The sequence below is a fragment of the Hyperolius riggenbachi genome, chromosome 4, assembly GCF_040937935.1.
Source record: "Hyperolius riggenbachi isolate aHypRig1 chromosome 4, aHypRig1.pri, whole genome shotgun sequence".
NCBI classification, from domain to species: domain Eukaryota; kingdom Metazoa; phylum Chordata; class Amphibia; order Anura; family Hyperoliidae; genus Hyperolius; species Hyperolius riggenbachi.
The window spans coordinates 410,487,401-410,513,631 of record NC_090649.1 but is presented as its reverse complement, the minus strand read 5'-3'; the positions used below and the strand labels follow the sequence as shown (position 1 = coordinate 410,513,631).

General features: G+C 44.3%; 1 protein-coding gene across 2 annotated transcripts in view; it reads left to right on the top strand.

Annotated features, from left to right (window-relative positions):
* Positions 1–26,231, top strand: part of LGALSL (galectin like) — a 77,171-nt gene that overhangs the window by 25,188 nt on the left and 25,752 nt on the right. For both annotated transcript variants that reach the window (XM_068232358.1, XM_068232357.1), the window contains exons 3-4: positions 15,873–15,961; positions 23,946–24,123. In XM_068232358.1, coding sequence (XP_068088459.1) covers positions 15,873–15,961; positions 23,946–24,123 — 267 coding nt within the window. The remainder of the gene's footprint in view (positions 1–15,872; positions 15,962–23,945; positions 24,124–26,231) is intronic.

The window sequence follows — 26,231 nt, the reverse complement described above, 5'->3', positions numbered from 1 at the left end:
CTTTGATACAGTTGACCATGACATCTTAATTAAAAGGCTAAGGGAATACTGTGGGATTGATGGCATAGTTCTCCAGTGGTTCCAATCCTTCTTGAGTGGCAGAACCCAAAAAGTGTCTGTGGGGCCCTTCTTGTCCACCTCTGTACCACTTAAGTATGGGGTGCCCCAGGGCTCAATCCTTTCTCCACTGCTCTTCACAATCTACATATTACCGCTTGGAAAACTAATCCAAAAACACGGCCTGACATACCACTGCTATGCTGACAACCAGTGGCGTACCTATGAATCTCGGGGCCCCGGTGCGAGTTTTACATTGGGGCCCCCCAAGAACTCTATACGTAGCAATTGATACGGCGCAACAAAACCTGCCAAGGTCATCTACAGTGTCAGAGGTGCCAGAAGGGGATGGGGAACAGCTTGTTAATGATTACCACCATTCAAAGCATCTATGGAAGTGATCATTACCAACACAGGACCAATAAACAGCTTATACTTTGGTTTAGGAAGGGCCCCATGGGGCCCCTCTGGCCCAAGGGCCCCGATGCGGTCGCTACCTCTGCAACCCCTATTGCTACGCCCCTGCTGACAACACCCAACTATATCTTTCCTTCAAGCCTGGTGTGACGGACCCAACTCTAACCCAGCTCCTACATTATGGAACTCCTTACCTCTGCAGATCAGGACAGCTCCATCTCTGGACATGTTTAAGTTCAGTTTGGCATTTGCAGAAGTATAATTTTGTTGTGTTAACACTTCACCCTACTACCAATTACTGAATCTCAGAGAGCTTAAGTGTTTTGAGTCCTATGGGAGAAAAGCGCTATAGAAATGTTATTGTAATTGTTACTATATGAGCATGCATGATATCTTTAGCTAGCTCTGCTGGATGGGAAGGCAAGAGATGCTGCGTTTTGTTTCCCAATGTTAGTGCTGTAGTAGTACTGTACTTGTTTTTCATGGTGGTTTCCTGGTGGTGGGATGGCCAAAAGATGCTACATAGAGGGTCCACTGAGTGCAATACCAATGTAACATTGAGACTGAACTTTGATGTGAATGCTATCATTGAAATCCCACGTTTGCATTTTTGCCAGCATTCCCCCGTCATTCACCTGGCAACGCGGAAACGCTAGTGTCTAATGCCGCTGTGTATCTAGCCTTAATAGGAAGCTGAAGTGATAGGGATTGTTATTTGGCTTGTCTATGGCTAAAAGTATTAGGTGTAAAGGTTCAGCAGGACAGCCAGGCAATGTGCATTGTTTAATAGGAAATAATTATGTCCGGCTCCATATACCTCTCACCTCAGGTTGCCTTTAATGACAAAATCATTTTTTAAACACCTCAGTGATCTTTTCCTTTAAGCCAAACTAGTAGTGTTGCTTTACTAATCTGGATCCACTTACCTTTGCACGATATTTCAAATGCCCCCTGCGGTGTTACAGATAATAGAAGGAAACTCGTGCATGATGTGCCTATTGCTGTTATGTTGCATTCTACAAAACAGGTTCTTTCAGATTTCCCTTTAAAACCTGTATAATCTGCTGTGAAGGAGCTTTGTAGCATGGCTACTCTGTTGTGGCTGTGTGCAGCTCTGTATACACTCGTCAGTGTGAACATGGGGCTACCAGATGTCCTATAAAAAAAATAAAACATTTGGACCTATCAGGGCTTAACTGAAGCTTGAAGCGAAATAATGCTTGCTAACATTTTTCCCCACTTTAAGGTCTTTTTTCCACGGACAGTTGATAGGCAGTGACATGCCTCTCAAACTCTCACAATGGGCCTGATTCACAAGGCGGTGCTAACAGTTAGCACGCTGGTGAAAAGCCCTTTATCACGCCTAAACTCAGTTTAGGCATGATAAGTTTAGGTGTGATAAGTTTAGGCATGATAAGTTTAGGCATGATAAGTTTAAGCACCAACTGGGTTAGCACCGCAATACACAGCTGATCAAAAGTTTTCCGCTAGCAAAGTCTGGTGCACTTCGCATAGAGTTTAATGGCGCTGCTTTGCGTGCGGGACTTTGCGCGCGATCTAAACTTATCTAAACTTATCACGCCTAAACTTATCATGCCTAAACTTATCACGCCTAAACTTAGCACGCCTAAACTGGCTTTTCACCAGCGTGGTGCAATGGTTATCACGCCTAAAGTCTCTAACTGGGTTAGCACCGCTTTGTGAATCGAGCCCAATTGCTCACTATTGCCTGCTAACTGCTCAATGCTGCCTGGAGTTTAACAAACTGCTTGTTGCTGCCTGGCAACTGCTCACTGCTGCCTGGTAACTGCTTGCTGAGCACACAGTTCAACAGTCCGTTGAAAAGAGGCCTAAGGCCTTTTTTCCACGGACAGTTGATAGGCAGTGAAATGCCTCTCAACGTTCACAACTGCTTGCTGCTGCCTGGCAACTGCTTGCTGCTGCCTGATAATTGCTCACTGCTACCTGGTAACAGTTTGCTGGAAAGAGGCCTTAAAATGCTAGTTTGTTGTGCTGGCCTTTTACCTTCAGTAATATGTGAAACACCCATGTGCAGCAAGCACACATCCCATGGATACAGAGTGGAGGCAGAACACCTAATCTGCAGTCAGTAATTCACAATGTATTGCAGTAAAGGAGTGCTCGCCCTATGCGCATTGCGCTGCACAATAATTATCCTGTTTGAACTGGCTACCCATACAATCGTATAGACGTGTTCGCATCTCTGCATTGTAACAGGTCGACGCACATTCAAGATTGCGATTTGAGTCCTGAGTGTGAACCAGCCCTAAAGACTTGCCGGCACCTTGTGGCTTCTACCTTCTGTCTGTTCAGGTTTTTTTGGCGTAAAATTGCTGCCTACAATGAAGTTCCACACTAAGGGCCCTTTTCCACAGGCAGCTGAACTGCACGCTCAGTGAGCAGTTACCAAGCAGCAGCCAGCAGTTAGCAGGCAGCAGCAAGCAGTTACTAGGAAGCAGCAAGCAGTTGTGAGAGTTCAACAGTCTTTTCACTGCCTATCAACTGCTCGTCGAAGAGGACCATTAATAAAAATAAAAATTTCTACAACATGAATCAGAAGTGCTCTGTGTAAAGTACTGACAGCCTAGTAACGCCCTAGTCATTTATCTACTGCATGTGTAATCAGCTGTGCAATGCAGCAAGCATTTAAACACTAGAGGGGGGTACGGTAATCAGAAAACTGGCACGTATAACACTCATTGGGCTTGATTCACTAAGACAAATAACATGCCTTATCCGAGTTAACACTTCTTATCAGAGATAACACACCTTATCAAAGTTAACACGCCTTATCAGAGTAGCCTAGCGAGAGCTACAAACTTATGCCTGCTAATTGGCAATGAGGAGAGCTCCACTCATCCTGCCCTGAGCCCCTGCGGGTTCGTAGCGCTCGCTATGCTACTCAGATAAGGTGTATTAACTTTGATAAGGTGTGTTATCTCTGATAAGGAGTGTTAACTCGGATAAGGCATGCTATTTGTCTTATGCAGGAAATACATGGGTCGATTCTGCACCCGATCGTTTTGCCTGCTCGATTTTCTTATCTTCCGCTTGTTTTTCTTTTTTCAATTCACTTCAATGACAAATCGAGCGGCAAAACGATCACACATTAATCGGACATGTCGGATATTATCTGTCTAACCATCTTATCAGCTCAGAATTGACCCGTGTATTGCCAGCATAAGTGAATCAAGCCCATTATGTGGATAGGGAAGCTGAACTACACAAGTGGGCTGTCTCTGCGGATACAACCAAGGTAGCAAACTTACAGTGTAGAAAATCCATTGTCATGTATAAATGTGAATTGAAGGAACAAAATTTTTAGCAAAAAAGGGTAGAGTATCACTTGAAGTGTAGATATCACAAGGTTCCTGGAAATATCTTTGTTATTTCCCATCTTGTACTTCCAGGCACCTCACAGGCGTATATGGAACTGAGGACTTTACTTACTTATCCTGAATCTTTGACCCGCCCCTTCTAGCCATCCATAAGCCAGTGAGAGCTCTGTTATACCTGGCTGATATTGGGAGTTGAAGTAGTTTATTGTTCTCTTTACTTTGTAGACCCTGTGAAGGGCTGAGGCGGAGCTTGAGGACAGATCAGTCAAAGCCTCTGTTGAACTTGTACTGGGGATTACTGGCTTCCTGTGCACACTGGATAAGATCTGGAGTTAAACAAACTCATTCAGGGGTATGTTATGGTACTTCAACTAAAGCAGCTGCTTCATTTCACTAATGATGCTAATCTAGCAGGTCCCCAAGTCTCCTATCCAACATAAACTGGGGCAGTCTCAACTTTACTGCTCTAGGACCTTCGTTCTCAACATGTGGTGTGGGTTTCTTAGGTTAGGCTTAGGAGATGCTTAACTTGTCAAAATCATTTGTAGTAAGATTTGAGATTAAAATAATAATACATCATAAATAAATAAATCTGCCTCTGCCTCCTCATTGCACAACTTACACCGCTACAGTTGGTACAGTCCTTTAAATACTTAGTGATACAGATAAATGCTAACCCCAAAGTGTAAACCTCCAAGCTGAAATATTCCCCCTAGTACTCTATGTACAATGCTGACATCTTTTGCAAATCACTGTGCAGTGTGTGAGCAGGCAAAATATCTCTGTTCAGATTTGAGATCTATCTGATATTCAATCTGGCCATACATAGAGTAAGGTATGGCCAGCTTAAAGGCCCATACACACACACGCCGATAATCAGGCGTGTACAGCAGCCGGCAACACCTGACCCCCAACCAGCGAGTGACCTGCCGGGCAGATCTACTCTCCTCCAGCGACGCTGATAACCCACCGATCCCATTGTTCGCCTCACTCCCCCACTGTGTGACATAACAGCTGACACGCGTGTGTGCAGCCCGGCCCCACAATGTCGCCCAAGGGGATCAGGTTCTGATCCCTGACGGGGGGCATCCGTCAAAGGTGTGTACACACCTTAAGACAGCCAATAATTAATAGATAAGTCACATGCTAGTACTGTTGCACTCATTTTTGGTAATATATTCAGTCTTACTGGTATTAACGCCATGGTAGTAGCGGGCATTGTGCAATTACGTTACCTGGGTAATGCGTGAGTTGCCATGGTAACACGCAGTACGCTGCTTGTGTAACTAGCATAATCCGTGTTACAATTGCAACGCACAGCTTACCTAGATTGCGCATACTGGTCAACACATGATACTCCCCTGGCACTAGTATCGGTAAAATTGCCATGCTCTATTTGCGCACGGCAACTTTATAGAAAGGTATTGCATCAGGCCGTAGAGAGATAGATAAATCATGAGTTAAAACAGATACAAAGAGGTAATTTGTTAGCTAAGATAGGAGATTTACTTCAGAAAGGAGATAAGAAACATGAGGTAGATAAGTATAGATAAATCATGAGTTATGCCAAATAACGAGACATAGATCACAAGTTAAAAGAAACTTAAGGTGAGATAAAGAAGAGTTATTTTATTTACCTGGGGCTTCTTCCACCCTCCCGCAGCCTATCAAGTCCCTCGCTGTCCTCCCTTGTTACTCGCTTGTGCCGCTGTCACCCGCTGTGACTCCCGGGCCGCACACGCGTCCTTGACCGCGCTCCTGTTCGTATAACTTGCAGCTGTGCATGTGCAGAATGCTTCCAGCTACAGGAGCTCGATCGATGAGGTGCACGGCCATATGCGCAGTACATTTTAGTTTGGGGACAGCGACACAACCAAACTTACCTTATTGACTGCATGGGGCTGGAAGATGCTTTCCCTCATTCAGTCACTTTAAGCTAGATTAGGGGGGATAATTCATAAAATAAATTGTGTGAATTACCCCGTTGTCACCAATCCAAATGACTTCTTCAGGCTAGGTAATGTAATAACCAGTCTATAAATGGCTAGATTTTCTGTTGCCTGGAGTGGTGAATTATCTGTAAATGTAAATAGTTGGTGTGCTTTCACCTCAAAACAAAAAAATTGTGACCTCTTCATGACCAAACGAATGCCTTCTCAACAGGAGGAGGAAACATCAGATGGCGCAGCTTTCTCTTCCTTTGGGACTCCCATGACCTGAATAAATAAGAGCCTTCACAGACATGTAGCTTTTATGATGTGTTTGAAGCACATTTATGATTCATCTGCTGTGTGTTTACAAGGGATTCCTTTGGCACAATAATTATGGAACGGCAGCCCAACATGCTACATCAATATATATATAGGCAGAGTATGGCAAAGCATGACAAAAGAAACCATTAACTGAAATGAGTAAATGCTGAAAAATTCCAGACACTGCCCTCAGGATCCTTGAATAATCCTTCAGCAATGCATATCGTAAGCAAAACATGTACACAAGCCGACTGATTTCCACCTGCATGAAGCAACCTGCGAGGTGGGTTCTCCTTATGATGTTCCTCCATAGTCTCCATTTCACAAGTCTGCAAAGCACAGAACATTGCAGTCATTTAAAGCCCCAATAAACCCCAAACTGTAAAAAGCAAATTCTAAAAGCAATCATGCTGATTAGTGTAAAAATACAAGAGTTACCTTTGGAATTCAGCTTTTCAAGTTGAAATGTTGGCTGTGTAGCTGTGCTCTCCTGCAGCTGTGCTCCTATACATTCAGGCTTAAAGAGAACCCGAGGTGGGGTTCTTACATCGCAATCCCCATACAGAGGCTGGATCTGCCTATAGAGCCTAGCCTCTGTTGCTATATAGCTTGCTCCAAAGCCCCCCCTGCGCTCTGCGAGACCCCATTAATCACAGCCGCGCTGTCGACACGCAGCGTGTCGCAGCGCGCTGTGTTTACCTCACTAATGCCAGTCTCGCCGCTCCCCCGCCTCCTGAATCGCTCTGGCCCCACCCACGTCACTTCCCTCGCCGCTGATTTGAGGGAAGGGATGCGGGCGGGGACCGGAACGATTCAGGAGGTGGGGGAGAGCAGAGACTGACATTAGTGAGGTAAACACAGCCGCATAATGCGGTTGTGTTTTATGGGGTCTCGCAGCGCGCAGGGGGGGCTTTGGGGGAAGCTATATAGCAACAGAGGCTGGGCTCTATAGGCAGACCCAGCCTCTGTATGGAGATTGCGAAGTAAGAACCCCGCCTCGGGTTCTCTTTAAGGTGGCCACTAATGATCCAATCTTACCATTTTTATGTAATATAAGGGGCTGCTTAACTTATCCATTCAATGGGCTTGATTCACAAAAACGTGCTAACTGTTAGCACGCCAGTGAAAAGCTGCTTATCACGTGCAAACTGCCTCTTCACATGCTAATGTGCGCGTAATAGTTTGCGCACGTAAAGTTTAGTGCGCATAAAGTTTTGCGCGTGTAAAGTTTTATGCGCCCATTAAACCCTATGCAACTTTGCGCGCGCACAACTTTGCGCGCGAGTTTATTCCTCAAAACGGTGCTAACCTACTTAGTGCAGTGGTTATTACGCCCAAAAGTCTTTAGGCGTGCTAAGTAGGTTAGCACCGCTTTGTGAATCAAGCCCTATGTATTCACTCAATTTACTCTTATACTAGATAGATTTTGTAAGATTGGATGAAAAAGATTGGATCGTTAATGGCCACCTTTAAAGAGATCCAAGCAACTTTTTTTCTGCAGTTTGTCTTGGTTTCTAATAGTTGTAGGAGCTGCCACCCCCCTCCCACTTCTCTCTGCCCTTATTTATCCAGGGGAAGGTGTGAATGTAATCACGTGTGTTGATAGAAGGTGTGAATGTAATCAAGTGTGACTTCTCTAAATCGTTTCAAGTACAGTGAGAACAGAACTGTACTACCCCTGCTGCAAACTCGCCGATATACACCCTGCATAAAAAATGATCGGGTTTGGATGCTGCCACAGGTGCCCAAAGTTATTTTGGGTTTGGGGGGAATATGCAGGGCTGTGGAGTCGATACAAAAATCATCTTACTCCTGACTCCGACTCCTCAGTTTATGAAACCACCGACTACAGTTACCCAAAATTGCTCCGACTCATTTGGCTCTGACTCCAACTCCGACTCTACAGCCCTGGAAATATGAGTGCCCGATAAAACAGCAGGCGCTAGGGCAAACTGCGGCTAGAAATTGTGGATGTAAGCAGCTACTATTTGTAGATTTCTCCCTATAGTCGTAATTATTATGGGCGCCTCTGGCAGCACCAAACTTCCTCAGTACTTCTGGCACACAAATGTCCTGCTTCTCCTTCACAGTGCCTCCTCTCAGTAGATTAGGAAGGTGAGACCTGCCCTTTGCTATACCATTGGCTGTCTTCCCTGTGGCCAGGACTGCAGATCCTCTTGTTACCAGTGCCTTTCCTTGCAGGCCTGTTTGCCATATACTAGTATTGGGCTGTACGCATATCATAACACACAACGTAAATGCAGTCAGACAGCAGCTAATGTAGCAAAGACCGGGCCTCCCCAATCTACTGACAGAAATGTCCACAGAGAGCGAAAGCTGAACTGGACAACACTAGCCTAACTCACTGTGTATTTGTGGTTATTTATGGCATGAACTTTAGAGCTGCTGGAGTTACTTTTGCCCTGTGCTATAATACTGGGTCGGAATACAAAAAAAATGCCAAATCTCCAATTGTGACTCGCAGAAGTGAAATTAAAAATACTGTAATTCCTTTTTTCTTAGTTTTAAATATGAATGTGGAAAGCCCAGAGTATATTCCCAGGCTCTAAAAGATTGATGCGCTGAGCTGAGAATGAAGCATGTTGGGATTTAGATTGCCAGTTCAGAATATTTGGGGCATTTCCAAGGACAAAACATCAAATTGTCTTGTTAAGTCAATGACAGGAAACTGTGAGGAGAAGCAGCAGTAGTGACACCACGGGGGAGAGAGACAAACGCTGGAGAAAAGCGCAGAACGCCAGAGAACACAATTGTGTGCTGCATGGGGGGGAATGTTAGCAGCCCTCACCTGGGTCATATCAGAACATAGTGAGGCTGCTGAAAGTGACTTGAGTTTGTGATTGTGTGAATGCAGCCATATATGACACCTGCAGTGAGAGATGAACAAGGGCTCGAGGAGACTTTTTTTGAAAATGAAAGATACTGAACATGTCTGTTTCAGGATTTAATATTAGTTGCAAATGTATGGATGCACTTGGTAACTTAAGTGGCACTGACAAGATAATATGCAAACCATAATTAATAAACACACTGACAACCAGCTTGGAGAAATTTGGCCGTAGGCTATATTTATCGCGGTTTAAGAAATTGTTTAATTATTTATTAATTCTTTTCAAGTAATAAATTGAAACATAAACAATACATCAACAAACCAAAACAAATGTATCAATCGATACATAAGCGAAATACAGTCTTTAGACTAGTATTAAAACAGTCCTCAAAGTCCAAAACAGCTTGTCAACCCGCAATCGTGGGCGACTTTAACCACATTATTATCGATATTTTATCACACCGAATGCAGAAAAACCTTGATGAATACAACTAGAAATCGATAAACGTCAAATTCGGTAATTTAACGAACTGGAAAAAGTTATCGCAAAGACAATGATGAATCGAGGCCTATGTCTGACAGTGCCATTTTCCTGCATGGCGTCAATGTCGAATATAGTCTGACATAATAAAACTTGGTGGCGCTATTGCTGCATAAAATATGGCACAACACCATCCTGTACAAATCAGAGTGACCGACTGTCACAGGAGCCCTAGTGGCTGACCGCACTTAGCCTTCCAAACGGTGCCAGCGCACAGATCGTGCGAACTCTGGTCGCAGTCAATGCGCAGGAACCGTTAAGAATTAGCCGCAGACAACTCAGAAGGGAGCCTGTGAGCCACGGGTGATTACCACTTCACCCACTGGTTCAGAGTAAACTGCCACCACCGCGGTTATCATGGGACCGTGGGGCCCACTAACTGACTGACTAATCCTGCGAATAAAACGGTTAAACACACGATATTCTGTCTAGCCAACAACAAACAAACAGTAGCGTATCTTCAGAGACCCGGGATCAGTTCTGTGTGTGCTGATAAGCAGGGTAGCGGAAAGTGAATGACTTGGAGAAAGTCGTTTATTCACGCAATATAAATAATTAATATATACAGACAATTATTAAAAATCACAATTATTAAGACAGTAATAGCCAGTATGAAAAATAAAAGAAGGGAGAAAAATACTTAGTTCCTGGAAAGATGTCCTTATTGTGGGAAGAATCATAAAGTTCTTGGTTTCAAAGTCCAGAGTTCAGAGTTCAGACCAGGTGGATGCCAGCATATCCTCAAGCTGGCATCTGATGAGTGCAAGATGGTTCAGTGTGGAGGACACTGAGTTTGGGTCCTCAGCCATTCTTATGCCCCTGCTTCAGTAGGAGGGAGTGAGGGCGGGGAGCCATACACCCCCTTCAAAGATGAGATGAGCCCTCCCCTTGTACTGGGGCTAGAAATCATATCTACCCATATATAGGCTCTATCTCACAGAACCGTACAGGTCAGGGCTGATTTATTAACATTTTCAGGTCTGTCTCGATTTACCCAGCGCCCTGATACCAGACATGAGGGGTGGGACCCCTGTGGTATCATCAGGGCACTTTGAAACTGCCTAGCTGGCAGTCCTTACCTCCGAAGGTTCTGAAACTTCCTCAGAACCAGCACCGGGGCTCATGCTACACTTCCCCCACGTTTGGTGAAGCTGCCATCTCAGGAACCCCAGAAATATTACAGATCTGGGAAGTTATGGATTATGCCAGGATGAGACTCAGGTTTATTCAGGATGTTCTAGCTGCTAACAGCTGACTTTCCTTTGATCTTTAGCAGAGAACAGAGTGTCCAGACCTCCCGTGGATTCGTAGCCTGCTTGGCTGCACCTAGGCATCCTTTGGTTAATTAACATCTCCATGAGATCAGCTAAGTGTCACCTGGTTCCCAGAGCCAAAAGGGGAATTGTGCCTTCCACAGGGAATATGTCCAAGCTAATTAACACCTTCCCCCCAGGCTGTTATTTCAGCTAAGACAGATTTCCCAGCTGTTCCTAGGCATAGGGATACTACACGTCAAATCTTGGTTCTATTGATCTGAGGCGCAATCGATGCAGGAATCGAGTGCGATCGTTCTTTTCTTCACGGGCGGTTCCAGGACGCGCCTGCGTCCCCGCAATCGTCCGTGACACCGACTAAGTCCTTTTGGGCGCATTGGGGCCTGTAGGGGCAGCTCCTCGATCTGCTCCGGGATGGCATCCCCCATGTGGATCAAAGTGATGGACAAAGTTTACACTTTGATCCACTTCAGGTGCATGGAGCGTCGCATAATAAGGATATTACACTGGCTCTAGTGCAAGGGGCGGAACTAGAGCGCACAAGCTAGTGCTGACCCCGCCACTGGTGCTGGGTATAGAGCCTCTGGATCGCTAAGGGCTCTTTCACATCTGAGCTCATTTTGTGTGTTTTAAAGTTAACCAAGGTAAAATGAAAGTCCATAGACACAACGACGCTGCATTTCAGTGCGTTTTGGTTCAACACACCCGGGAGCTTTTAATCGTCGGGAGACGGCTTTTTCCTGTCTGGTGATGTAATAACTACCACCGCTTATTGCTTCGCACCACAACATCCCGACAACTCGCCGCAGGCCATATAACGCGTGCAGGAGAATGTCTCCTGCACGCGATCACTGATGTGAAAGAAGCCTAATGCAGATCCTTTCCTGGTCACCTGCATCCCCCCTTCCCCCAGCATCCTGGAAAAAAAATTAGGTGCAAGGGGGATTGGAAGGGGTTAACAGGAAAGGGGGCCCTAGCCAAGATAGAAGATTTATCTCCTTTGCAGGTCACCTGACTTATTTGATAAGGTAAAATGAGGAATGGGGATCAGACAAGGTAGCAGCCGGGTCCCTGGACACCTACCAGGTCCTAGGCACCTGCCTTAGTTGCCTTGTGCTTGATATGGAGCACCAAAACGTTCCAAGGACAACTGCAGTGTTACAGAAGTGTAAGCAACAGTTTGGAACAGTTTGTTAATGATTACCACAATTCCAACTCATACAGAGTAAATCATTACCGCCATCGCACTAATGAAGAGCTAATACTGCGGTTGATAAAGATCACCCAGTGGGCCACGGTGCAATAGCACCCTCTGCATCCCTTTACTGATGCTGCACTGTACAGAACATACTCCTGCTGTACACTGAGAATACTCTGCATATGTCTGTTGTGCAGTACGAGAAGAGCACAATAATGCATGATAATGGGAATGGCGATAGTAGGCTAGGTGGTGGGTTCTGGGAAGAAGGCATAATTTATAATGTGTGTAATTAGCATTAGATTACAGCTGGGGGTGTGCCGCTGTCTGCAGTAATGACTCACTCTGCTTGCTGTTTGTTCTAACTCTGTGTAATGAATGGAGGGTCACAGGCTGTTCTCATCTCTGTGGCTGCTCTATGGCAGTGTTTGGGATAGCCTGGGAATACACACTGCCCAGTTGTAATGTGTGCAGATGTGAATCCCTGACCCCGGCAATATCTACACTGCAAACAGGAGTGGAGCTGTTTCTCAGAATAACCAACAGAATCTTTGTTTTATTTAATAATGATAATAATTCCTGCATTTGTATAGCGCTTTTTTCCTTTTGAACTCAAAGCAATTGCGAGGCAACCACTAGAGCACACTCAATAAGCAGTAGCAGTGTTAGGGAGTGTTGCCCAAGAACTCCTTTCTGAATAGGCACTGGCTTATTAAATAGAAAGAGCCTAGATTCAATCCCTGGTCCCCTGTGTCAGAGGCAGACACAGGACACTATCCAGCCAGTTGAAATCTGATTGGTTGTTCAGGATAACTGCTCCTGTTTCCTCAGTAAAGGTGGCCACGTCGGACGAGGCAACCAATTTCTGACTGAAATTTGTCGCATGTATTGATCAGACATGCTGCAAAATCTCAGGCCGACGTGCTCAGTCAGGTGTGTGTTCGGTCAAGGCGTGCGATATCTGGTCGAGTGACAAATGCAACAGAACCCCTGGCACTGTCCCTCCTAGTTGGACAGTGTGTGTGTAACCTGTTACTCCAATACATCTTGTCGCTGTTCACAGCTCTCTGAGTGCCGTGTCCTTTGTTCATATTAAAATGGCACAAAGGATGTCGGCCTATGTGACATTTGAATTTGACATAGGGAGACCTCCATATCAGACCTCCCTGTCATTGTAAGAAACAATAACTTGGCTTAATAGAGTAAGGGCTGGGGCCCACTATGAGGGCTTTTGCAGCACTTGCCAAATGCTGGTAATTCCACTGCAGTGTTGCAGAGTAACCAGGCCAGGTTTTTTTTTTTTTTAAAGTGACCGTATGGATTGCCTAGAAAACGTACTTTACCTGTCGGTGTCTGTCACAGTCTCCATCCTTTTCCTCACACACACATGCCCCACGTGGTTGCCAGGCTATTAAACATTGGTGCTAGTGTGATGTCACACATGCACCCACATTATGCCGGCAACCATGTGGGGTATGTGTGTGTGAGGAAAAGGACGGAGACAGCGGCTGACACCGACAGGTAAAGTATGCTTTCTAGGCAATCCATACGGTCACTTTTAAAAAAAAAACCTGGCCTGGTTACTCTGCAACACTGCAGTGGAATTACCAGCATTCGGTAAGTGCGGCAAAAGCCCTCATAGTGGGCCCCAGCGCTTACTCTGCCAGGACATTTCAAGTTCTTGTTTCTTAAAATGACAGGGAGGTCTGATATGGAGGTCAAATTCAAAGGCTTTGAGAAATGTCACATAGGCTCATAGAGAGGAAGTATCCTTTGAGCCTGTTAAAGTGCCTCTCTGGTGCACATATCACTGAATGATGAGCTATTCTGCCCATTTCCCTCAGCTATTTGCTACCATTGAGGAGGCTGCCCCATAATCCCACAGAGACTCCCTCTCATGAATGGTAAGTGCGCTATCCTGAGCGGTTTATTCTGCTGCAGTGTTATGTGTCACAGGAGGCCTCTCTGCAGCCATTCCATCAAAGCTGCTATTCATTTACTGAGATTCTTCTCTGCACATGTCTAATAAATTCCCTATTAAACCGTCCGCAGCAGAAGCACGTGTAAGCGGCGCTCTGTGGCGGCACATTGGGGCGAGGCTGTAGTCACACAGCTGCACTCCCTCTGTTATCAATTATTTCTTATTCTTTATTCCGCAATAGCAGAAACAATGCGTGTGATTTAGTGAAGTCTCACTCACATGGGGGGACATTGCTGAAACTCAAGGAGGCCAAACCTCCTGCTGTACAAGCTCAGTAGTCTTTATATTATTTCTTTAGTGGGCTTGTATGTTTTGAGGGACGTTTATACAAGTTTTGCAGGAATGGCAGTGTCTTGTGTTTTATCATTCTGTTTACAAACCTTTGAATCTTTTTTTTATGTATTACAGTACTGTATACGGTATACGGTATATATTATACTGCTAAACGTGATTTTTTTTTTTTTACTACAGTAGTTACTTGTTATATACAAAGTTTGTGCCAGCTTGTCTCGTATACAATGTAGCTTAATACAAGTGTCTACCTCAGATCTGTACATAAAATCTGGGATGCTCACCCTGCATATGGATTAGTATGTGTTATGGTACGTACACACATCCACTTAAACCCCATCTTCATGATATGATTCTTTGTGAGATTCGATTACGATTCTATTTACGATCCGATTAAATCCGACATGTTCAATCAGGATTCAAATCGATTCAATTGGATTTGCCATTGTTTTACAGCATGCCCTTAGTGGCTCTTGAGCACGCCCTTGGTGGCTGCAGCTCTTGATCGCTTTGAGTCCAACAGGAGAAAAGCGCTATACAACAACAACAACAAATAACATTTGTAAAGCTCTTTTCTCCCATAGGACTCAAAGCACATAAGCATGGCTCAGACCATCGTGGTACAGAGGAAATGCCAGGCTAAACAGGTGGCTTTTCAGTCTGGATTTGAATAGCTCCAGGGATGGTGCTGTCTTTACTGGGTGTGGCAGGGAGTTCCAAAGAGTAGGGGCAGCATGGCAGAAGGCTCTGTCTCAGGATTTTTTGAGGTGCACTCTGGGAGTGACCAAGTTTATAGAACTTGCTGATCTGAGGTTGTGAGAGGTGTGGTGCAGCTTCAGCAAGTCCTTCATGTATCCGGGGCCCAGATTGTGCCGGGATTTGAATGTCAGCAGTCCAATTGAAGAGTATTCTCCATTCTACTGGTAGCCAGTGCAGTGAGCGAAGGATCGGTGTAATGTGACAGTGGCGAGGCTGGTTTGTTAGCAATCTGGCAGCAGCATATACAAATGTCAGGATTATTATAGATCACTAAACGGTGCTGTGGGACAATTTTACTGATGATAGATTTTTACCTAAGATAATCACAATTGCTTGCCACTAACAATAAATAATCTAGCCTGTGTTATGTAGCTTAATACAAAGCTGACAATTTGCTATTTTCATTGTGTGCAGACTCTAGAAATAATGTATCCTGGGAATGATTCAGTCCCACAGCAAACCGTACATAGCTAAGGTTTGGCACCAGAATGAGGTTAAGCTACAGCTTGTGTTGCTGCTGTGTTTCCTCCATTTAATTATGTATTAGTTTCCTTTACTGCTGGGAAAGATTAATAGGACTGATTATCTCCTGGTGAAATGGAGAGTATGTACTGAGCGGCTGCTACTGGCATGTGTGGTCATGGCTGGATAGTGTACAGGATACCTGGGTTCAAATCTCGGCTCTTCCTGTTCAGTAAGCCAGCACCTATTCAGTAGGAGACCTTAGGCAAGTCTCCCTAACACTGCTACTGCCAATAGATCACATCCTAGTGGCTGCAGCTCTGGTGCTTTGAGTCCGCCAGGAGAATCGTGTGATATAAATGTTATTTTTCTGTCTGTCTGTTTATCCTCTGCTGTGTCCACCTGTAACTCAATCCTTTTCTCCTTTCAGACAGTCCCGTTCTGCGGTCACATAAAAGGTGGCATGAGGCCGGGGAAGAAGATCCTTATAATGGGCATTGTTGGAATGAATCCAGAGAGGTGTGAAAAACGTGGCCAGAATCTGTGATTGATTTGCTTTTCCTCCGCTGCAGCTGTGATTTGTCACCACAACCTTTGCTGAGTGAACCAGCTTTATTGCTCAGGGCAGAAATCTGTACAGATTGGTTGTCATTTTCTTTGTCATGTGTTCTATACAGTCAGGTATAACCACAGCCTTGCTAAAGAAAGTGACGTTACAGATTTGGAGAAATGAATACGCTGGGAAAATTGGTAACCCCTTCCCTTTCCTCCAAACTGACTCTGAAGTAAACTTGTGCAATATAAACAAGGGCTGTGGAGTCGGAGAAAAGGAGTCAGAGTCAGAGAAATTTTGGGTACCTGGAGTCAGAGTCGGTGGATTCATAAACTGAGGAGTCAGATGATTTTTGTACCGACTCCACAGCCCTGATATAAGCTGGACGCATTCAATGAAAATGCGCAAGTTATAAATTGTGCAGAGTTTGCCGATAAAGGGCGCGGGTTAAAGCCGCTAATATATTATTATCGGTAATACTATAACTAATAGTAAACTTTGCTGATATTCTACCAGTTAAAGGAACACTACAGCAAAAAAAATGTAAGCAGTTAAAATCTGACAGAACCGACAGGTTTTGGACTAGTCCATCCGTGCGGGTATTGCTAGGTCTAACTGCCAAAATAGTGTGCAAGTGAGTAGGGCGGCTGGCTTTTATATTACTACTGTTCAAGAAAACACTGAGAATACCCCATGAGGAGATGGACTAGTCCAAAACCTATCAGTTATGTCAGATTTTAACTACTTACTTTTTTTTCGCTTTAGTGGTCCTTTAAATCCAAAAGTAAAATATCGATCATTTTTTCTGATGGTAGTTACCAATATAAAAACAGATTGAAATGGAAATGAGAGTACGGTGAGCTGAGAAGTTTCCTGCTGGTGAAACCATCCATGATATTGAAGAATTAATAGGAGAGCTTGAAAACTGAACTGAACTAAAGGGGTACTGAAGGGGTTTCTCCTGACACTGGGGGCTTTCTCCCAACACTACTACATTAGTAATTTACGTATATTTCTCAAGAATATAGCTCTTAAAAAATAGTATTGTCATTCAGTTCTTGCTGACAACAACCTCTGAGTATGTACATTATCATTATGTGCTCTGGTAAATCTAGATTATGTTTAGCTCAAGGTCGCTTTAAAGGATAAGTGAATTTGTATCTAGATTATGTTAACTTCAAGGACACTTTAAAATATAATTACATTTATTTATAAATGTATTAAATCAGCAGGAATTAGTTGCTGATCAACAATGCAATTATAATCGATTACTGACTGTTCCCCTGCAGAGATCTGTGAACAGCCCTTGCTGTCTATTATATACAAACACTTTTCCTCCGCCGCATAGCTACTCTGTACTGAACACCTCATGTATTGTCTGTGGCAGCTTCTTCATGCCTCTCTCTCTGCAAACCCATCACTATTACCTATTTCTGTGTGAAAGCCGTGATGAAAGTGGACCTGAACTATTACACAGGGCAGAAGGAAAAGAGAGAAATGCACCCTGTATGTGTTTAAAGAGTTTAGCCTGTCTAATTCCCCCTCATCTGTGTCTACTTACAAGTTATAATTTAATCTCTTAGCAGTGTCAGCTGACAGCCATGACAGAGACTAATTGATAAGCACAGGATGTTAACAATATGTGTGCTTCCATGAAAGCAGGAGGCAGACACACTGCAGATTTATTTGTATCAGCTGTAACAAAGAAATGTTTTTCTTTAAAGGTTATTATGCTGCTGCTTATCTTTTAGAGCAGAAGGGACGTTCTGAGTTCCGGTCCGCTTTAAGTGTATGTGATCTGTAGTCAGGTCTGATGAGGATGCAGGAGGGTCCTCATAGAAACAGGAAGGATAATAGTGAGCACCGAAGGGAAGATGTTTCTAAAAACAGGCTGCCTGAGAAATATTTCCAGAAAACCAAATTACATTATTGACCACCAAGTAATTACTAACAGATGTAATGCATTTCTCTTGCCCTTTAAAGAAACCCTATGGTGTGAGAATTGTGGAGGCTGCCATTACTCCATTACTGTCCATGGGCCAATTATGGAAGGTACTAACCCTTGCACAACAGGAACACCCAACAAGATCTGCTTTTTTTATTAGATGCTCGGATTCGGTCATTTAGCCCTCACAATTTGGTTCATGTTAATGTAAATCTAAAGGTTCAGAAAAAAATGAGTTACCGTATATACTTGAGTATAAGTCTAGAAATTTAGGGCTGATTCCCTTCATAAAAATATAGGTGTCGACTTATACACAAGTCACGGGCAACACTGAGCACACTGAGTAATGTGTGTACTATTAGCGGCATTCCCATTACCAGCAATTCACCCAGTGGTAAGTGATACTTTGAGGAAAGTAAATGCCAAGAAAACCCAGGTCTGAAAGTCCTGCCACAACAATTGACAAGGAAAGGGATTGGGGGGGAGGGGGGGGGGGGGAATACTGGGCTGCATAAAGGAAGGAGAGTGAATAATTGCAGCACTTGGGGGCTGGAGGAGGTATTGGCTGCTTTTAAGGGACAGGAGGGGTTAATTGCTGCAATATTTTATGCAGTGCAGTCATTAACCTCTCCCTGGTCCCCAAGTGCAGCTGTTCATTATTCCTGGTCGCCAAGTGCAGCCATTAACTTTGCTGGGTAGACTTATACTTGAGTCAATAAAAAAATCCAGCTTAAAGGGGAACTTCAGCCTAACCAAACATACTGTCATCAAGTTACATTAGTTATGTTAATTAGAATAGATAGGTAATATAATCTCTTACCCATCCTGTTTTAAAAGAACAGGCAAATGTTTGTGATTCATTGGGCCTGCCATCTTTGTCATGGGGGCAGCCATCTTTTTGGTTGAAAGGAGGTGACAAGGAGCAGGAGACACAGTTCCAACTACCCTGTGTCCTGATTACCCCTCCCAGCTGCGTGCGCTAGGCTTCAAATGCCAAATTTAAAATGTAAAAAATAAAATTGCACCAAAACAGCAGAACGAGAACAACAAAATCAGAAATCCCATCATGCTTTGCACAGCATCAGGGGAAAAAAGCCCGGGCAGTTTTCTTCTGTGCAGCTAAAAATTAGGTTTGTATAAGAGAAACAAAGTTCTGATGCTGTGAAACTGTTAAAGAATCACAAAGCCTTTTCATTGCTGCTGAGTCGATTTTTAGTCCGGATGTTCACTTTAAAAAGGTTGGCTATTGGAGTCGACTTATACACAAGGTCGACTTGTATTTGAGTATATACGGGTAGATACTTAACTATTGAGATGGAAAGCTCTGGATCCCATAAAGCCTTCTCGGTCTTCTCTTTGTCTACTCCAGCTTGGTTGAATACATCTTTAGCCCTTCGGAAGTACTCATGTCCTCAAATACTTCCGAAAGACAAGTGGATCCGTACTGCGCACCCAAGGGCCAGGGCTGAAAATACTTCCAAACACTGCTGAGGAGTTACTTCACTTCGGGTGACAGCTCAGAAACAAGGGCACAGACAGGGGACTGGAAAGGCTCCGTGAGGTCCAGTGCATTCCCTCTCCATAGCTGAGAATCTAACTTTTTTTGTATGTGTGTGCAGATTACATTAATATTATTATTTAGAATTTATATAGCGCCGACACCTTCCACAGCGATGTACTGAGTATGTAGTCTTGCCCCTCTGTGATTAACCACTTCAGTACCAGCAGTCTCTGGCCCCTTAAGGACTAGAGACTGCTGGTACAAAAACGGGGCCCCCCAACGTCATACCGCATGGACCCACCACTACCACAGATTGCGCCTCTCTCCTGAAGCTCACTCACTGTGCCGTCTCTATGACAGCAGAGCTCTGTGAGACAGTCAGGATTGGATTTCATTGGCACCTGACCCTGTGATAACTGTGAGCCAATGTGATTGGATCACAGGGTCTGTAGCCAATGAAATCCAGTGGCCTGCAGCAATGGCATGATCAGTGGTAGTGGCTGGTCCTTGCGACCTGCTTATTGAAATCTACATCCTGGCAGGGATAACAGCTCCCAAACAGGGTGTAGATTTCAATTAGCATGGTCTGGAAACGGTTGAAGGAAGAAAAAACTGCTGTAATTTCTTTGATAAATCGGACCATTACCTCCAAGAAGTAATGGTTGTCCTGCTGCCCAATATATCCTACCCTTTGACAGGTGCCATTGTAATCAGATAATCAATATTACTCACTCCACATGTGAGGGGTTTAGATCTTGTGGGCAATAAGTATAGGTTGCGAAGTGCTGTGTGTCTAGAGCTGAGGACTGTAAAGGCGGCAGGTGTGTCACTAAGTAAAACATTTTCTGCTTACATTACACACAGTGTGGGGAACAAGGGCTTCAGGTGGAGTCCCAGCACATTCATCAAGAATGCGGCGTGGTCTGACTAAATGATTTATACCAGCCGTTTTGAAATTCTGCTGTTTTTGCTAATAGGGCTTCAGGAGAAATAGTGATTTGCCAGTGGTAGAACATCCACACCTAGGCAGCTTTGTGCACACCTCAGGCAGCCATGTTTATTTATAGAATAACTTTATTGAGACATCACAAGTGGAAAACATGCAGATCGTATTTGCCTAGGGCTGGTATGCCTGGAATACCTGTGGGCTGATGTGAGGCGCACAATGAACCTAAAGTGTGTCTTGCTCTAGGGCTCTAATCTGGAATCTGCAACACACATTAATCACTAAGCTTATGACATTATAACCTAAAACCATTTACTGACGACTTTGCAGATGTCATTCTACCAAAGTCTGCACTTTTTTTTTTAATTGCTTACATTCTTTATTCAAAGGTAGATTCCGCTTTTGTTGAGAACTGCTTATCATTTTCATTTGGTGGCAAACAGTATTTCAGCTAGCTTACCTTTTTTTGACATGCACGTAAAACACAGCTATGCCATATTGCTTCTATAATAGACTGGTAGATAGGAGTGTCAGAGTTTGTTGCCAGTCAGTGGATTAGTCCAAAAAATGCCTTATGCAACAGCTACAGCAAAGTAGGAGTTACTGGACAGTCCCACGGCTACTAGCAATCCAAACAAAATAGGTGGGAGTACTGGTGCCAAGAGGAACAATTTGAGCTTTCTCTCAGTTTTGGAGATTCATAGCCATCTGCAGATTGAAATGAAAATATCAATGTAATAACTAGCTGCAAAATGCCTTATGTGGCATTGAGCTATGCTTATACAGGGTGGCAACATAAAACCGGCCCAGGATATATGCCACTAATGCTAGTATATAGGCAGATGCCAACCGTCCCATTCCTGTGCACCTGCTACTCACTTCCTGCTGTGTGTAGTCTCTATGGCCTGTACTAATCAAAAATTGTGGCAGTTGCAAAAATATCACAGGTAGAGCATACACTCCCAATAATCAAGAGAAACACCTGTCAATTTCCAAAATACATATCAAATTTTATTGTTTCAAAAATGTTTTTTTTTTTAAATGTTAAAAAATACATGGGATGGCCACCCCGTCACACCATAACCACCTCTATCACCATTCACCCCACAGCACACACACGCCGGCATCTAGGACTAATCGTTCAAAATGATGGCAAAAAAAATGACTGGGACCTAACAGCTTGTGATAACCATGCTGTGTCCCCATCCATGTATGAACAAAGGGAAAAACGTATAAGTAAACACAGAGTCAGTCCGGCAGTATTGACACAAGCTTAGATGTGAGTGTTGCAAATGCCATGCAGCAAGCAGTTCACCCTTTGGAGAGCAATATAGCACAGACCATAGCAGAGAAGCAATCCAGCAGTTTAAGCGTAGACAAATGTCACTATTATAACTGTCGTACAGAAAACAGTATGTGCTTTGTGGGATAGCCTTGACACCACACATATCTCACAATCTTCACCCAGCTTAATGTTACCTCACCAAGGTGCTCCCAGAAACAGCTGCATGGATTCCATATCTAGATCGTATCATAACATCAGAGATATATTCTGCATAGATCAGTTCATCTCACCATGCTTCCGGGTAGAGGCTGTATAGTGGTCCAGGCATCCTGATACACCAAAAGGACTGGCTTGCAATTAGCATTGTGTGAAATCTGCATGGATCACTGCGGGCACTTGTGTATCCCAGATGGTCTCCATTCCTTGATCCCTGTCCAGGGCAGCAAGTGGTGTGGCTGGAGGAGGCCGATGGTGAGAGTCTCAGAGTGGTGCCTGGGTGGAGAGCGGGATGGCGTGGCGTCCCATGCAGGCGGGTAGTTTCCCCGATGTTTCGCCGGCTTTCTCAAGGGGCGTGGCTACCTTCGCCTCCAACTTCCTCTATTATCTGCCCTTGCGGCCAATCACACGCATGTACGCTTCCGCCCACTACTGACGTCAACGCGTATGTGCGTACGCATGGGCACAGGAGGGCGGCCGCGCGGCGAGGTGGGATAGGCAGCAGTGAAGGGAGGGGGGAGAGGGGACAGGGAGGGAGAGGAGCCAGAGGACAATGCGCAGAAACAGATGAACTACATACTAATCAGACTAACAGGAGAACACTGCACGACACTGCGCAAGTGCCTCCACGCATCAACTCAGAAATTATATTCGCTGTCCACCAGGCTCCACCCCCAGCACGACCCCAATCACACCAGCCAACAACAGCCCACCACAGCCGCAAAGAATATGCCCAAATGCCCCCACGCACGAACACACGAAGCATTTATATAGATGTATACATAACTAATATACCCAGAATTGTGACAAAAACATGCCCATAATAAGAGTTTAATCGGAGTGTCGACACGAAAATGTAATCAGTGAAGACACTATAAGTGTACATGATCCAATCAACACTCAATGAACTAAGAGGGCAGTCATGACCGAGGAATGCCAAAAACGCACCCGGAGGCGCAGGCCAGAGCGCAACCCCCAACCCCAGAACGCCCAGACAGTAACCACTACATGGGCAGAAAATGGGCAAAGCTTGTCTGCTCATTAAGGCCAGGTGCCTCACAAGCCTGCAAATTATCTGTATGGCCTGTATTTGCTGTCATGTGGGTAAAGTCCTCCTACGGCAGCAAATACAGGCAACTCAGAGTATAAAGCTGAAGACCATACACACAGCAGGGTGCTAGAAGCAGGTGTGCAGGGACAGGACAGCCAGCATCTGCCTACATACACATGTTGGTGGCAGGCAACCGGGGGCCGGTTTTATTTGTGCCACCCTTTATTAAAAGCTGAGTTTCCCTTTGATAATAGTTTAGCTTTAATATAAAGATGTACAGTCCAAGTGCAAGTTCTGAGACTTTTATCCCTGCTTTCTAAGGTTATTTTCACATGGACTGTAGCTGTCACCTATAGGTATCGGGACCCTATCCCAAGGGCAACAGTCCTGGACACCAGCTCATGCAGAAGCATCCCTCAGCTATGACTGAATGGTGCGTACTGTTGCTATAGGGTGGGGGCAGAGAAACGATTATGTGGATCTTAGCATGTGGCTCTTGGCCTATTGGCTTCCTGCACACACACTAAATTTGTGGCCCAGTTGGCCCTGATTGCCCTCCTCGGCTGAGTTGCTTCTAATGTGTGTATGAGGCTTTAGTTGTTGGCCCAGAACGAGTGTGCAGTTAGTGCAGGGTCAAGTCCCCAGTTCAATGTCAGTGGCTTATGGAACATTGGGGCAAAATTAAGGATGACATAAAAACAGAGCTTACTCCTTTAAAACAAGTCTACAATAACATAATCCTTCTTTCCACCCTGGCAGGCCCCCTTTATTAAGGCCATACAATCTACAGTGGAGAATGTCATACATAACCCATGGAAGGCAGACAAAATTGGTCCATTTTCTGATCTTCTAGAGACGCCGCAATCTGATTGGTTGCTGTAAGATGCTTCACTTTTCACACGCAGGCCAATTTGTAAAATTATGGTTTTGTAAAGATGCCTCAGTGGCTGAGCTGTGCAGCGCTGTGTGAATAAGCCTGATGCCCGTCTGTCTTTCATGTTTCCAGTTTTGACATCAGACTGACGTGTGGTGACTCAGAGGACACAGCAGCCGATGTGGCCATCGAGATGAAAGCAGAGTTCAGTGATAAACAGCTACTCAGGAACGCCTGCGTCTCCGGGGAGTGGGGAGAAGAGGAGTCAGCAATTCCTTATTTTCCATTTATTGCCGACCAGCCATTCAGAGTGAGTAAACAGACAGGAATTCTCTTTATGTGACCCTGTATTGTCTTTCCGAGGCTAGGGAAATATTTTCCATGGCTGTTGACTCTCCATACACTCTCTTGGGATGCACTAAAATACCCATTAGTGTGCTTGTGACATGGGGAGGGGGCGCCCAGCAGCTGGTTCTGAAGGTGCCACCAGTCACTATTTCTGGCATGCAGCGGTGTTAGGGAAATGTGTTGTTTACAGTGGGATGTGAAAGTTTGGGCAACCTTGTTAATCGTCATAATTTTCCTGTATAAATCGTTGGTTGTTGCGATAAAAAATGTCAGTTAAATATATCATATAGGAGACACACACAGAGAATATTTGAGAAGTGAAATGAAGTTTATTGGATTTACAGAAAGTTCACAATAATTGTTTAAATAAAATAAAATTTGGGTACTGTTGTCATTTTATTGATTCCAAAACCTTTAGAACTAATTATTGGAACTCAAATTGGCTTGGTCAGCTCAGTGACCTCTGACCTACATACACAGGTGAATCCAATTATGAGAAAGAGTTTTTAATGGGGGTCAATTGTAAGTTTCCCTCCTCTTTTAAATTTCTGTGAAGAGTAGCAACATGAGGGTCTCAAAACAACTCTCCAATGACCTGAAGACAAAGATTGTTCACCTTCATGGTTTAGGGGAAGGATACAGAAAGCTGTCTCAGAGATTTCAGCTGTCTGTTTCCACAGCTAGGAACATGTTGAGGAAATGGAAGACCACAGGCTCATTGCAAGTTAAGGCTCAAAGTGGCAGACCAAGAAAAATCTCGGATAAACAGAAGCGACGAATGGTGAGAACAGTCAGAGTGAACCCACAGACCAGCACCAAAGACCTACAACATCACCTTGCTGCAGATGGAGTCACTGTGCATTGTTTAACCATTCGTCGCACTTTACACAAGGAGTTGCTGTATGCGAGAGTGATGCAGAGGAGGCCTTTACTCCACCCACAGCACAAACAGAGCTGCTTGAGGTATGCTAAAGCACATTTGGACAAGCCAGCTTCATTTTGGTATAAGGTGCTGTGGAGTGGGCATAACAAGGGGCATTATACATGGAGGGAAAATAACACAGCATTCCAGGAAAAACACCTGCTACCTACAGTAAAATTCGTGGTGGGTCCACCATGCTGTAGAGCTGTGTGGCCAGTGCAGGGACTGGGAATCTTGTCAAAGTTGAGGTACGCATGGATTCCACTCGGTATCAGCAGATTCTGTAGACCACTGTCCAGGAATCAGTGAAAAAGCTGAAGCTGCGCCAGGGCTGGATCTTTCAAAAAGACAATGACCCTAACTAAGGCATTCATGCAGAGGAACAAGTATAACGTTCTGGAATGGCCATCTCAGTCCCCAGACCTGAATATAATTGAAAATCTGTGGTGTGCGTTAAAGAGAGCTGTCCATGTCCAGAAGCCATCAAACCTGAATGAACTAGAGATGTTTTGTAAAGAGGAATGGTCCAAAATACCTTCAACCAGAATCCAGACTCTCATTGGAACCTAAAGGAAGCAATTAGGAGCTGTAATTTCAGCAAGAAGATCTACTAAATATTGATTTCATTTCTTTTTTGTGGTGCCCAAATGTATGCACCGGCCTAGTTTTGTTTAAACAACTATTGCACACTTTCTGTTAATCCAATGAACTTCATTTCACTTCTCAAATATCACTGTGTGTGTCTCCTATATGATATATTTAACTGACATTTTTTATTGTAACAACCAACGATTTATACAGGAAAATCATGACGATTAACAACGTTGCCTAAACTTTCGCATCCCACTGTAAAAGAGAACATGTAGTGAAAATGTGTTCCAAAGTCAGTACAAATAATACCCAATATTTTTCCCTGCAGGTCATTTTTTAAATGATGCTTGCAAATACACTTCAGTTAGTGTGGAAGGTGAAACAGACTGGGACATTGCTCTGCTTTTTTCCACTGCAACTCATTGCGTTCTGAAACACTGCATATAATGCAAGGACTCAGTACTGTAATCCAGAGCAACCAATCAGCAAATGCATTGATCACTGCTGTGGCTGCTTCCTCTATGGTGAGGTAAATTGCTTGCCACTGTACATGACTC